The sequence below is a fragment of the Chelonia mydas genome, chromosome 9 (genome assembly GCF_015237465.2).
Source record: "Chelonia mydas isolate rCheMyd1 chromosome 9, rCheMyd1.pri.v2, whole genome shotgun sequence".
Lineage (NCBI taxonomy): Eukaryota > Metazoa > Chordata > Testudines > Cheloniidae > Chelonia > Chelonia mydas.
Genome location: NC_057855.1, coordinates 86963569 through 86977216, shown reverse-complemented (window position 1 = coordinate 86977216; position 13648 = coordinate 86963569). Strand labels below are relative to the sequence as shown.

The window sequence follows — 13648 nt, the reverse complement described above, 5'->3', positions numbered from 1 at the left end:
ACTGCATGAGGCAGTGGGGAAATAAAAAAGTGGGAATCAGATCTCTGGATTAATATCTCAGAAGCAGACAAAAGTGTAGTTGAGGACTATGATAAAACATGCTTCATTTCATGTTCTCTCTGTGAAACACACTGTCAGATTGGTAGTGCCGCCTCACTAAATAAAGAACTTGCTATTAAACCAACCAGTGCTAGACAAGCTGGGAAACTTAAGGCACCCGGACCTATTCATGGGCAAATGTCGAAGATGAGGGTGAGGGGAGAAAGTGCAAACCCTGGCAAAGACAATAGCTCATGGATATTCTCTGCCCCCAAAAACTACTTTATTTGGAATTTTTCAAGAAATCCCCTTCCTTATGCAGCATATTAAATGATCTCCCCATCTCATGACATCTGTGAGAAACAGAAATTATCTACAAAGCTAGTGGCATTATCTACAATGCCCTTGCAAACAGAATTTGGGATTTCTTGACTGGATAAACTGTACAAGAAACAAAAAAAAAAAAGCAACACCGATAAACATACCAAATAGTGATGAGGAGATCACACACCCAGCCACCCAGCCCTGTTCATGTTTTTTTTTAAATTGGGAATGGGGGAAGGTCAGGAAAAAAGGAAGCCAAAATTGTTGCTCAGCTTTAATTCCTGCAAGCAGTGTTATTTCAATGGATCATATGATGAAAGGGAACATGAAAAGCTATATAGAAAACCATGATTCAGGCAACTTCCCATCTGTTTAGTTCAGATAATTTTAGTTTACTTTTTTGGGAACTTGGATGAGCATAATTAAATGTAGCATTGGCTTTAAAAAAAATTAAGAAACCCTAATTTGCATGTTAAGCTGTCCTCATTTCCCAATACTGTGTAAAGTTTTGAACGCTAATCTGTAATGTATTGGATGATATGCAAAGTCTTTTTACTGTGTGTGAATTTTATAAAGACATGCAAATTAAGAGAATGTTTGGAATGGGTAGAAAAATAATTTTCCAATAATTATATGCAGGGCAGCAGAAAAGGTGTTTATAACCTTTTCCCCACTGCAGTCTTTTATTCTTGACTGCACATTATTTTTCAAAGTATGTTGCATAAATTGGATTTTTCTTTTTAAATGTAACTTCAGGTTAGAGTGCTCTACTCGGAGCTGTAACCCACTACAGGGTTTGTACTGGGCCTGGCCACTGGTGGGTAGAGGCATTCTGCTTTTAGTGTCATGCCATGCATTAGCCTAACAAATGCATAACTTGTTATGGTTTATTTTACATTGTGTCTTCAAGTCCACGTGACAATATAAACACCTGGTCTGAAGATGCAAATACATAATCATTGCAGGAGGGCTGGCTAGGATGAGACCGGACTCATTCAAACTAGGCAAAAAACATTTATGCAGGGCAGGAATTTATAGCCCTTTCAATATGCTACATACGTAGCCATCCTTCCTAGGACATAGGTTATTTGCACTGTTCGTCAGTGGCTTCTGCTTCCTTGTTCACTCTGGATTCATGAGCAAGATCACATGACATTGTGAAATGCTACACATACGACAGTGCGGCAAAAAGGTACCAGTGATATGTCTGACTTTTTAATTCCAGCAGATGCAGGTTGAGGGGGCTCCATAATTGCTCTGCCAAGGCTGAAATAGCAAACATGTCATCCCTCTTGGGGCTCGTCACCGCAATGCAGCACTTGTCTCCAGCAGACAAAATATAAGCTTCCTGGATTGATAGTTAATTAGATTACAGTGACTGCTAAATAGGAATTTTACAAAGAAAATATCAGAAAACGTCAAGACTAGTGATGTGCAGGATACCATCGGCACGCCAGGAGCTGTGCTGTCTCTGTCTGGCCAGTTGGAGAAGTTCAGAGGAAGATATACTGCCCCAGATCCACTGTCATTGAGGGTAGTTCCCTGCATCAATTGAGGGCAATGTGCGTCTGGGCTGGCATTTACTGACATGAGAAAGAGATCATTTTGCTCTTGTCTAGCTGGGAATTTGCACAGCCTCATGGCACATAATGATACTATGATTTTTTATTTTTAAATTGCTCCATGTTTGTTTTTAAGCACTCACCCGAATGTTGTGAAATGCAGTAGTTGGGCAAGCAGATTACAGCTTTGGTGGTGCCTGTGTTCTGGAAGTTTTGATGCATGTTTATTTTTCTCCTTTTAAAAAGGTTTGTAAGCACATGACAGAGTATATTTTGATGGGAAATATATTTATTGAGATGAATCTGAACCATGGAGTTGGGGGAGGGGGCAGTCTTAGTTTGGGATGAACGGCTCAGTCATGCTACTTAGGCACAGCCCAGAGTAAGGGCCAGTGTGGAGCTGCATTGCTCCTGAGGGAGCATCCAGAGGTATTCTGCCTCAGGGAAAACAGTTTCTGCTACACCTTTTTTGCGGTCCTGTTGCTTTCTGGAGGTAATGTGGGCCATGGCCTACCTCCTCTTCCCCAGCTCTCTCCCCATTCAGAGTACACTCCAACCCTGAGGGAATGGGGAGGGAACAATCCTCCCTACTTTTGCCCTTTCTCCTCCCACCCTGCCCTTGCTTAAGGCCCAGACAGGATCTAAGCCTAAATCATTTAGAACGGTTCTGTCTTTTAGGCAGCTATTGAACACATAGGTCCAGATGTCCCGATCTCCACAGCTAGTTAAGGGTCCCATCCTATTTTTCAGGGCAAGGAGTAAGAAAGACACTCTTGCAAGTTCCGGTATCAGAGATGGATGGAGCACATTTCTGGACCGGCAAGAGTGAACCGAGCGCTGATCCTGTGAGATTCTGAGTGCCCTCTGACTTCAGCAAGAGTTGAGGGTACTAGCTGCATGGCACATTAACAACAGATACGGACACTTTTTTAAGAACTTCTTGATATTTTGTTCCACTTGTTTTAATGCTGCCTTCTTTGCACTTGATCACCCTCTCTTTAGTAGGGAAAGCCAGACTTTGTCTCAGCAGTTAGAGGTTGCACTGGTTTAATTAAAGGCATATTTTTTAATTGATTTAGCTGATTAACACTTAAGCTAAAAGCCATTTAAGCCACATTTAAATCAATTTAAGGATGTCCACACAGGGGTTTGCACCAGTTTAACTAAACTGATTTTTATTAACTGCTGCAGCTTTTATCAGAGACAAGGCCTTACCATCAGATCAGCTACCCCAGTTCTATGGTGGGAGTTTGTTTAGTACTAAGGCAGCTCAATGCAGCCTTCGACTTTGAAGCACTCTATCTTCTGTCCCCCATGTCAGCGGGCACAGGCCTCCACTGTGACTTTTTCCTGCCTCAGGCTGCAATGTACCTTGTCTCCCCGTCACACCAAGGGCACAGACAGTCTTACTCTGAAACAGAAGCGTCCATGTGGGGGGCAGTAGGGGGGAAATGTCCTATAGGTCCTAGTCCCTGCACGGATTGAGTTACTTAACCAGGGTTCCTCTTCTGGGATGCAACATTTTGGGGTAGCAGCCAGCAGAGCCTCAAGTTTCCTGAGGACCAGGAGAAGCTAAGAGGATGTGTGGAGGCATCCAGAAAGATTGTCTGGGCCTTCAGTGGATCCCCTGAAACCTACCATAGGTCTGTGGGCTCTTTGGCTTGAACTATCTGCCGGTTCTGATGGCAGTGAACCTCACTCCCTCTCCCCATCGCCCCAAGACACATGCCCAAGAGCATGATGTACAAACTCAAATCTCCAGTAACCTTACGCAGGAAAGATCTGCATCACTAATGATGGCTGGTGCCGACGCAAAATCAAGGGGCTGGGCACTCCATCATCCCGTACAGCTGACCACAACTTGCACCATGCCAACATCCTTCCAGGCACCCCCCAGCCCACAAGCCATCAGCTTTGCTGAGCTACAGAGCAGAACCCCACCTTCTTACTGGGCCCACCCACTGCCTCTGTTTGATGCAGCTGACTCACAGTCAGACTCCTTGTACAGCTCCAGAGGAGGGGATGGAGCTCTGTACTTAGGCTGTTCAGGTCCCTTTTTATTCCCAGACAAGACAGCCTGAGACCATGTTCCGGTCATTCAGGAGAGCTCTTTTAGGGGCTGAAAAAAAGCTAGCCTGTTCCCACCCCCAACAGCACTCTTTAGTGCTGCAGCTAAATATTGCCAGTTCTTCCCCTTGTGGACTGTATCCTAAGAAACAGAAAGTGATAGGCCCAGCCCAGTCCTTTTCTCTCTGGGACCTGCCCAGGGAGAAAAGGTCTCAGCTAGTTAGCAAAACAAATCCCTCATTGTCGCCATCACCAACTATAGTGGCCAGTGTGGCCCACTGTTTCCATGCCTGGCAACTCATTCTGTAACACGGTATTATCTATTGTTATTTTATGTAAATATTGAGGTGTTTTATGCAAATATTGCCTTTAAAGTATATTAAAAGCATCCTGAACTACAATATTCAAAAAACAGTGAGTTTAGGTCAAGAACATTCAATTGCTTTGTTTTGTGTGTAGGAAGGGAAAGGTTCCAGGTTTTTTGCTTTAAAAAAAACTGGTGTTAATTTGTTCAGGACATGAAAAGCCCCGCTTACCTATATTAGCTTACTCTCTGTTAGTGCAATAAGTTATCTTGTAAGTTCAAATTTCTCAGTCTACTTGTGAAGCTACTGTGAGCTGTCTAATGATTCTACTAAAAAGGGAAAATTTGCGTTACTGGATTTCCATTCTCTTTATTTAACAGCGTGTGCCGATTACTCAAAGCGATATGGGCAGGGCCTGGTAATATAGTGTTCCTCTAGTATTAACTTAAGGGGATGATCCAGTTGCCTGCAGTAGAAATTACTTTGTGGCCAGGAACCCTGCTTTATCGCTTTGTGTAGTTTTAAAGTAGTTAAAAGCTTGAATAACATAAAATAACATAATATAATGTTATTTATGTTATTTCCCACGTGAAGAACTCCTGTAAACCTTGCAGTATTGAAACTCAGTGAACAAGGCATCTTAGACAAGCTGAAAAACAAATGGTGGTACGATAAGGGTGAATGTGGAGCCAAGGACTCCGGAAGTAAGGTCAGTCGCCGAAGGTCTTTTTGTACTGATTAGAACTCACATTTTGACCCACTGTGTTTATCCAAAAATGATTTTCAACCGTTAATATTTACGTTTCCAAGGTTCAAGGAAAAAAGACTAAAAAAATTAAAGATCAGAATATGACAGCATTTTTCTTTTACAGTATTAAAGACTTTAGTTGTAAGTACATTTTACTACTTGGATATTTTGCTGGGGGAAAAACAAAGGCCATGGAAAATGCCTAAACGAACCTCAGATTGGTATCTCCATTTAACCTACAAGCTTCATCACAGTCAATGTATTATTTAGTCCAGCATTGCTTCTCATTTTTGAGTTCTGAGTACATAAAATTTTTGTTTCAAAATTGTAACTAAAATTCCTGTCCATACTGGTTGTGAGCGATAGGCCACGCATGCTTCTGAAGGATGGATATTTTCATGAAAGACATCCCATTGATGAGCATGAAACACCTTCCCACCCCTACCACCCCCAAGAAAGTTTAAATTTTCTGTTTGAATTTTTTTCTAAGAAAACTAATATTGTGATATTATTGGTAACTCATTTCATAAATCTTGGACATTCATTTTATTGTGCATTGAACCATTTTGCTACTGTATTACTACATTCCATACCAGAAATTTTGTAACTGTTGGAGAATCTGAATACCTGGCATACTTTAAATCAGAGGTTTTCAAACAGTGGGGCATGACCCCCTAGGGCAGCACGGAGGAATATTCAAGGGGGTGAGTGGTGAGGCTGGGGCCAGCCCCACAAGACAGGGCTCAGGGAGGGAACACCACCTCCACCCCCAACTCACCTCAGTGGGCCACCCAGCCCATGGGTCAGTGTTAATACCTCCACACCCAGCACTGGCTCTGTCCCCAGAGATCATTGCACACGCCTTCCACCAGTTGCAACCAAAAAGTGTAACTCAAAGGGGTGGGGGGCTCAGCTCAAATAGTTTGAAAACCACTGCTTTAAATGTATTGTTGGTACAGTTTATGGTTTAATGTAACCAAGCTACATACTAAAACTAATCACTGAGGGCCAGGCATCAGGTAACCCTGCAGCTGTTCCTCCTGTAGAATTCCCAGATACTTCAGTGGAAGTTCCACATGTGGATTAGTGGCTGGATCAGGCCCATGATTTGTATATTTCCTGTTTTATTTGGGGGAAATCATTCTGCTTAACCCAGGTAATGAAAATACAGAGGTTTAGTTAATGCTAGTAGAATTATTGAGGAAGAACAGAGCTGACCCAGCATTAAGCATTATTGGAAAAGATATTGAAAGACACCAAGAGGAGATAAGCAACCCAACTCCCATCAGAAAAAAAAACACTCCCCTTGGTGCCTTTGCAAATCTCCCCATTATTAGGTGTTTTACTCTTTTAGAGCTGTCTCCTGGTCCTCCTGAAGTCAACAGCAAAACTCACTGATTTCAGTAGGATTGGAATTTGCTCTCAAGGCCTGATTTTCCAGCTGTTGCAGAATAATTTTGGATCAATGAGAGTTTGAATGCACAATTGTAGGATCAGGCTCTACATTCTTGAAATACAACTGCAAACATAAAATTTAAAATTGCAGGTAATTTAAAAAACTGCCTTTATCCAAAATGCCTGTGTTTCCCCCAGGCTGTTATTAGGCAGATTATATTTTCTCCTGATTTTACAGAAGTTTTGGACATCCCCAGAGAACTGTCATACATCAAGGTGTACCTGCAAATATTTTAAATTAGTAAAAATATTTACTGCAGATTGCTCTGGCATCTGGCTTGACAACAGCCACCTAGATTCTGTGTGTTACAACTCAAAGAAGGAAAGTATGAATAAACAGTATTTAATAAATGCAGAACACAATTCAATTCAGCAGCAAAATGGTTACAATTCTGTATAACCTGATTACAAAAATTCTATTTTTTTGAAATGAAGGACTTCCCCCGTCTGCCATGCATTGAAGGTGCATCTAGACAGCTTTTTTAAAATTAGTATTAATTTTATTCAGTAAGCCAACCTCTTTTTATAACAGCGGGTGCTAGTGTAGTTAGCTGGACCTGAAAGTAACTGACCGTCTTCCTCAAAAAAAAAAAAAAAAAAAAAAAAATCTTATTGTTAAATAGAAACCTGATAATTTTCTCAACATCCAAATTATTTTCTCTACATTCACCAGAAATAACTAAATCTTGTGTCTTGTTAGTTTTAAAATGGACTTCTGTAAATTCTGCCTTATTTTATGCAGTCATTGATCTGCCCAGTGGGGAATTCCAAAAATATTTGAGATTCTTTGGGGAGAATGAGGCTAGGTGCCTTCTGTTTGCTACCAGATATACGCAGCAGCACTTAGGTTTGCTGGGTAGAATCCTAGCCCTATTGACGTCAATGGCAAAAGTCTTATAGATTGCACTAGGGTCAGGATTTCACCCACTGAACAGGGTGAGATAGCACAATAACTGTCTTGCGAATCCCTAGTTTAAACCATTTCTGTGTCAGTGGGATAAAGTTGAAACTAACACTGATAAATGAGCTCCAGCATGTAAAGTAACTAGGTAAGAGTATTTGGGGCACCTGATATTCTGAGCTGGGATTTCTGGATGTGTGGGCGCAGGGAGTCTGATGCAAACAGAGTTATATATGTCCGAGCTAAGCCAATCTGACCTTTTGCTGCAGAAAAACTAATCAAGTGGTTCATTTTTCTTAGGACAAGACAAGTGCTCTGAGCCTGAGCAATGTTGCTGGGGTTTTCTATATTCTTGTTGGAGGTCTTGGTCTCGCCATGATGGTTGCTTTGATAGAATTCTGTTACAAGTCTCGTGCAGAGTCCAAACGAATGAAACTCACAAAGAATACACAAAACTTTAAACCTGCTCCTGCAACCAATACCCAGAATTATGCTACATACAGAGAAGGCTACAACGTGTATGGAACAGAAAGTGTTAAAATCTAAGGGTACGATTCAGGTCTAGTAAGCTAATAAACTGGTTTATTTTTTGCTAATATCTGTTCTTCCTCCCCTCCCTCGCAACTTGAGTAATTTTTCAGAGTTATTGTATGTATCAGAGTGAATGGGCTGCAATAATTTTCATAATATAGTCTGGAAAAGCTCTTTCACAATACTCAGTAATATTTGTGATTTTATTTGTTTTCTTAATCAAAAAGAGACCAGTTTCCATTCCATATCTTTAATGGTGGTGCCAGACTTGAGGCTGAAATGAATGACTGTTGTATCTGAAGTTCTGGCATTTCAATAGCACAGTGTTTCAAACAGTTCCATCATCCCTTTAAATATTAACTGTAAATTTAGAAATCTTTTCTGCTTTGCTTGTGATGTTTTCCCCTTTATTTAATTTATTTATTTATTAAGAAGTTGTGCTCAATTCAGCTAACTGCTTCTAGGAAGTGTGGTAAATATTTTACATGCTCTTGATGAGAAATTTAGAAAAATATCTCAAATTCTACAACAGAAGTGGGTGATTTCTTCATGACAAAAATACAAGTTAATTACTAAATCAGTGCCTTTCCAGAAGTTATTTGAACAGAGTAATTCACATATTACACCTATAGCTAAACTAAAAAGCAAAGGAATTCTAACTTTCAGATCATCTTTGTTGCTGTAAATGATGAGGGGGAAGGTTGTGTAATTAAGTGTAGATTAGAATTAGGGTGCCTGATGATAACACACCTCTGAGTCTACAAAATGAGGGTCCACTCCTGCTTCCATTGACTTGAATGGAACCTTTCCACTGACATCAGTGAAAGGAGCAATGGGCTCCCTCAACAAGTTCTCTTCCCAAAACTTCCCACTTCCCATCAGGTTGGAAATGTTACAAGAACTGTCTAGCTTGTGGCATTACAGCTTCTGGCCAGAAGCAGAAAGGGACAAGGTGAGTAAAATCATGATACGTTATTTTTAAAGAATCTAACTGGACATTTGCAAAGCCTCACTGCAAACTTTATCATCAGGAGTAAATACTGGTAGTATGGGAGCATCCAAAGGACTGAATGGGGATTGGGGCAGTATTGTGCTAGGGGCGGTACAAACAGAAGGGGGGGGGGGGGGGAAGAGAGAGAGACACACACACTATACATGACCTGAATAGATTTTAATCCGTCCTTTATGTAACCTGGTTCACTCTCCCCTAGATATAATGGTCTCCTTTCAGAAGAAAACAACTGAAATATTTGTATTCTTATCACAGATCCTCGCTTCTCACAGCATGCAACAGGAGGAGCAGCTGAGAATGTGGATACTCCATGGACCCTGAGCCAGGTTTACTTTCTCCTCGGTGTCAGGCCTGGCACACATTGATGTTGGTGCAATGAACTTTTAATAGGAAAAACTGATTTTTTTTCCTTCAGTGCCTTATTGAAGACTCTGAGACTCAACAATGCAAAACCATCACTGAAATATTCTTGCTTTGCTTGAAAATTTAAAAAAAAATGAACTGGTAAAAGATACTAGTATGTGAAAAAAAAATTCTTGTAAAAAAAACAAAAAACAATCAGTTCAACAAAAGCCATTCTTTGATACCACTGCACAGATATGAACTTATGTCCTAAAATCCGAAAGAGTCAGTTTCACCGCACGCCCCCTACCTAACCAAGTTCTTAAACTATTCCTGATATAAAGCCTCAGAATTCCACGACTTATGAACAGACTGGCCTGTCCCTACTTCTGAGAACTGCTGTCAAGATGCTCTGGGGGGTTTGTTTGTTTGTTTGTTTTAAGCAGTGGTGTGATTTTTTTTCTAACCACTTAAAATCCTCCAGCTCATTTGAGGAAACGTGTATATCAGTAAAAGATTAATGTAACACCACACACAAAAGATGCTTTAAAAAGTTAGGGTCAATGATTATTCATCTGTAAATCCAAAAGAAAGTGATTTGTGGAATTCTCTATCTTGCTTCCAGATCAGCAAATGAATTCTCTTGACAAGTTAACTATAGTACAGGCAAAAAAATACTTCTTTTTTCTATCACCAGGCATACCTACAGGTGCTTTATTAAAATGGCATTAGATGGCTTTAGAAGAAGCTATTCATGATTTAGGTTTCTTGCTGTGTGTTTGCATTTTAATTCAATGTTTAGTATCACGCAATGAGGCAAGAGAAGAGCAGGAGAATAGTTTTCTCCACAGATGCCTAAACCACTTTTCTCAAAACTAGCACTGAGAGATGATGCTTTTTGGCGAATTCTCATTTTAAAAAACAGAAATAAGGAAACAGGATAGTATCTCAAGTTAGACCTGCAGTTCCAGACTATAGTTACGCGATCTCACATTACTATTGCTAGTACTGTTATATTATATCAGCTCCTGCCAATTATTGTTTCATCGCTGTTCATCAAAGGAAGTCTGCGTCCTTTCCTAGTTTGTAAAGGATACCATGTATTCCAAAATATACTGCTAAAGATAGAGGCTCAGTATTATTCACTTCCAACTTCTCAGATATGGGCAGTTTTTCAAACTTGACACTCTGCCAGAAAACAACTTACTTAACTGCATCTTTTTAAAACAAAAACCTTAAACATATTGTCAGTTACAAGAAAAAATGTTAAAGGAAGTATCTGCATACTAATTACCTCTAATATGACAATATCTGTAGTTCAATAGAGTTTTATTTCATCAGTAACAGACACTGAAAAATCAGAGACAATGAATAATCATTTTTAAAAAGAAGTTTGACCCATAGGTCTCTAGTTCACTGACAATATATTTGATCTTTTGTGAGAATAAAAAAAGATAAAATGGGAAAGTCTTGTTAAAGAAAAACATATTTCTGACAATGTAATATACAAAAGTTAAAGCTCATAAGAGAACAATTCACTGTTCAAGTTTTTAACAAGGTCATGAAGAAAATGAAAACGTTTTTTCTTCTCTCATGAAACTGTGATTTTCAACTTCTGAATGCTATAACATCCCAGCAAAGGGAAAGCTAAAGCTGTGCAGTTATAAGTTGTATTTAAAAAACAAAAACATTTTCTTAGAAGCTGTATAAAAAAGATGTGTGTTTATCAAATCAATTTTTATGAGTGGAGGCTTCACACAGGTGAAGAGGCTTGGTAAACCATTTGTTATTTTTTAAAACTTGCATGTAAAAAACAAAAAAAGTGTTGATAGCTTACAAATTCCTGTTACTAACTTCAAGCTCTGGAAGTTCAGCAGTAGTCACTTGCGGATTTTTTTTATTATTATTATTATTTATTTGGTTTGGTCCTTTATTTTGTTTTATTTATTTTATTTTTTAAATTAAGTTCCTATTTTTGTCATTAAAACTGCACTTCAGTGAACAGAAAAATTGCCAAGCAAACTAATGGCTGTAAAAGCATAAACTGCATGTGTGGGTATAAATTACTGAACCTCATTTTAATGAGGTGTTGTACAAAGTTTTAATACATTTTGTAAATAAAATTGTAAAGAAAAAAGATCCTCTGAACTTTTTAATCAAGGCTCCTTGCTGGTTGGGCTGAAGAGAGCACATGGGATTCCTTAGATTACTGTATATTGTTTAAGTACCACTTAATTTATGATGTTTCAGTGGAGAGAGTTTCTCATCCATCTGGGGGGCTTAATGCAGCTTACTGAGGGGACTCTGCACTGGGCCAGCTATGGGGAAAAGGTGCAGCCCAAATTTAAGAGCTAACACTGGGGTCCAAAACAGCGAGGTACTGAGCATCTTCAGCTTCCATTCAGGCAGCGCAAGTTACTCAGCTCTCCAACTAGAGTTGCAAAGGTTCACGTGTGTCAGGAAGCTCAGTTCTTCATCTCCTACACACCACAGCTCCCATTTCTCAGTCTGTCCCTCTCCCCTCCATCAAACAACCCAGGAGTTACTGCTACCTTGGGATAAGGCAGGCACAGGTGGTCCACCAGGCAACTAAATTCACCACTATCTGGCAGCACGGAGATGGGTTGTCTCCATCTGGAATAAGGAGAAGACTGCTGAGTAGAGCTGGTGAAGAAACAGAATTTCTAACGTTTCAAAACTCTCCTTCATTCTGAGTCAAAAGGCAAGTTCCTGTCATTGCAAAATAATAATTCCAAAATATTTTGTTTCTGAAATATCAAAATTAAACTTTCTGAGAAGTCAGAATGTTCTCTCATAGGATGGCCCCACCTGGGGCACCCTCCAGAAGCAGGCTAGAGCATGGCAGGTGCACTTGCCTCAGGTTTCCCCCATTTCCTCATGAAAGGAACAAGTCTCTCAGTGTGCAATACAAAGCCTGTCTCTGGGTATAATGTATTCATCTACACCAGTAAAGTTAATCCCCAAAAATCGTGTAGTAAAACCATTCTCCAATTTCCTCAACAAACAAAGACACAGCAGGTTTTTCCAGCTTCCCTCTTCAGGGTCATCAGCTCCAAGTGACCCACCTGAAAGTCAAGAGCAGCACTTTGTTCTGGACCTTGATCCGGGCCTCCCTGCCTGAGCATGACCAGTCTTCTCACAGCCCTTCACTCAAGCCACCTGAGGGCTCCACCCTCAAACAATGTTACACTCCTCCAGGCCGGCCTGCCTGCCTGGGAGTCCAACCCTTGCTCAGGGGGTTCATCCTCCTGCAACAAACCTCTTGTTCACAAGCTCAGCTTCCCCTGACCCAGCTGGATCTTTCCCTCTCCCTACGGGCCACTGCCTGAGCCTTCCACTCCCCTGGGGTCCCCAGCTCTGATCAGTCTCCTTCCCTCTGGAGCCCTCTCTCAAGCCTAATTGGGAGGCAACTAACCCGTCTCAGAGGCACTGGCCTCTTCCATCTTAGAGGACCAGTGTCACCCTGGGACAGTTACGTTTCAATTTTATGTTCTCTTATAAAAGTTGAAACAAAGTCAAAATTAAGCATCTCCACCATATTGAAACAAAACGTCAAGATAATTCCCCCATCAAAGATTTCGGTGAAATCAGTAATTTACAGCAAAACATTTCGGTTTCATCACATCGGCATTTACCAATGGGAAACTGTTTCATGGGGAATTTTCAACTAGCCCTGCTGTTGAGCTTCAGGCTGTACTGGACTTGAATAGTTTCCTAGGGCTCAGGCCTACAAGCCCTTAACTCCCAGTTGAAAGTGCACAAGAGGTGAGCTTTAAAAAACAGACTGATTTATCCTCTGTCTGAAATCCAAAAAATGTATGATCCTGCAAGCTGCTCAGCGCCCCCATCATCCCATCCGATGAAGTGAGCTGTAGCTCACGAAAGCTTATGCTCAAATAAATTGGTTAGTCTCTAAGGTGCCACAAGTCCTCCTTTTATTTTTCCCATCTCCCTTTGACAGTAGTGGAGGGTGGCGGCACTCAGTTCCTCCTGGGATTGGGTACTTATTTGTATCTTCATTGTATAAGCAATTAGTGCCTGAATCTGCAGGATGCTGAGCACCTCCAGGGTCCACTGAGCACCTGCTGCTCAGTCACGGGGGCATTTGCTGAATTGTAGGAGACAGACACTGAGGGGAGCTTGAGAAGGAGCGATACCAGAACCAATTAGTGGGAAAGCAACATGGCTGGTCCTGAGCTGGCCAATGCTAGTTCCCCAGGACTGGAGAGATGATAAAAATTGAAATGGTTCTTTAGTTGCCATGGAGACAGGGTAGCGCTGAAGTGTAAAGAAACTCCTGAAATATACATATTTATAACCCAGTAACTCCCAACCTTTAAA

At 40.7% G+C, this 13648-nt stretch overlaps 1 protein-coding gene across 5 annotated transcripts in view; it reads left to right on the top strand.

Annotated features, from left to right (window-relative positions):
* Positions 1 to 11472, top strand: part of GRIA3 (glutamate ionotropic receptor AMPA type subunit 3) — a 220481-nt gene extending 209009 nt beyond the window's left edge. The window contains exons 14-16 of one of the 5 annotated variants that reach the window (XM_037909102.2): positions 4892 to 5006; positions 7702 to 7949; positions 9200 to 11472. In XM_037909102.2, the coding sequence (XP_037765030.1) occupies positions 4892 to 5006; positions 7702 to 7947 (361 nt within the window). In that variant the 3' untranslated portion in view covers positions 7948 to 7949; positions 9200 to 11472. Of the gene's footprint in view, positions 1 to 4891; positions 5072 to 7701; positions 7950 to 9199 lie in introns of those variants that run through there. The other 4 variants (XR_006283713.1, XM_037909101.2, XM_043522305.1 and 1 more) reach the window with 4 other exon arrangements.
* Positions 11473 to 13648: the final 2176 nt, after the last annotated feature.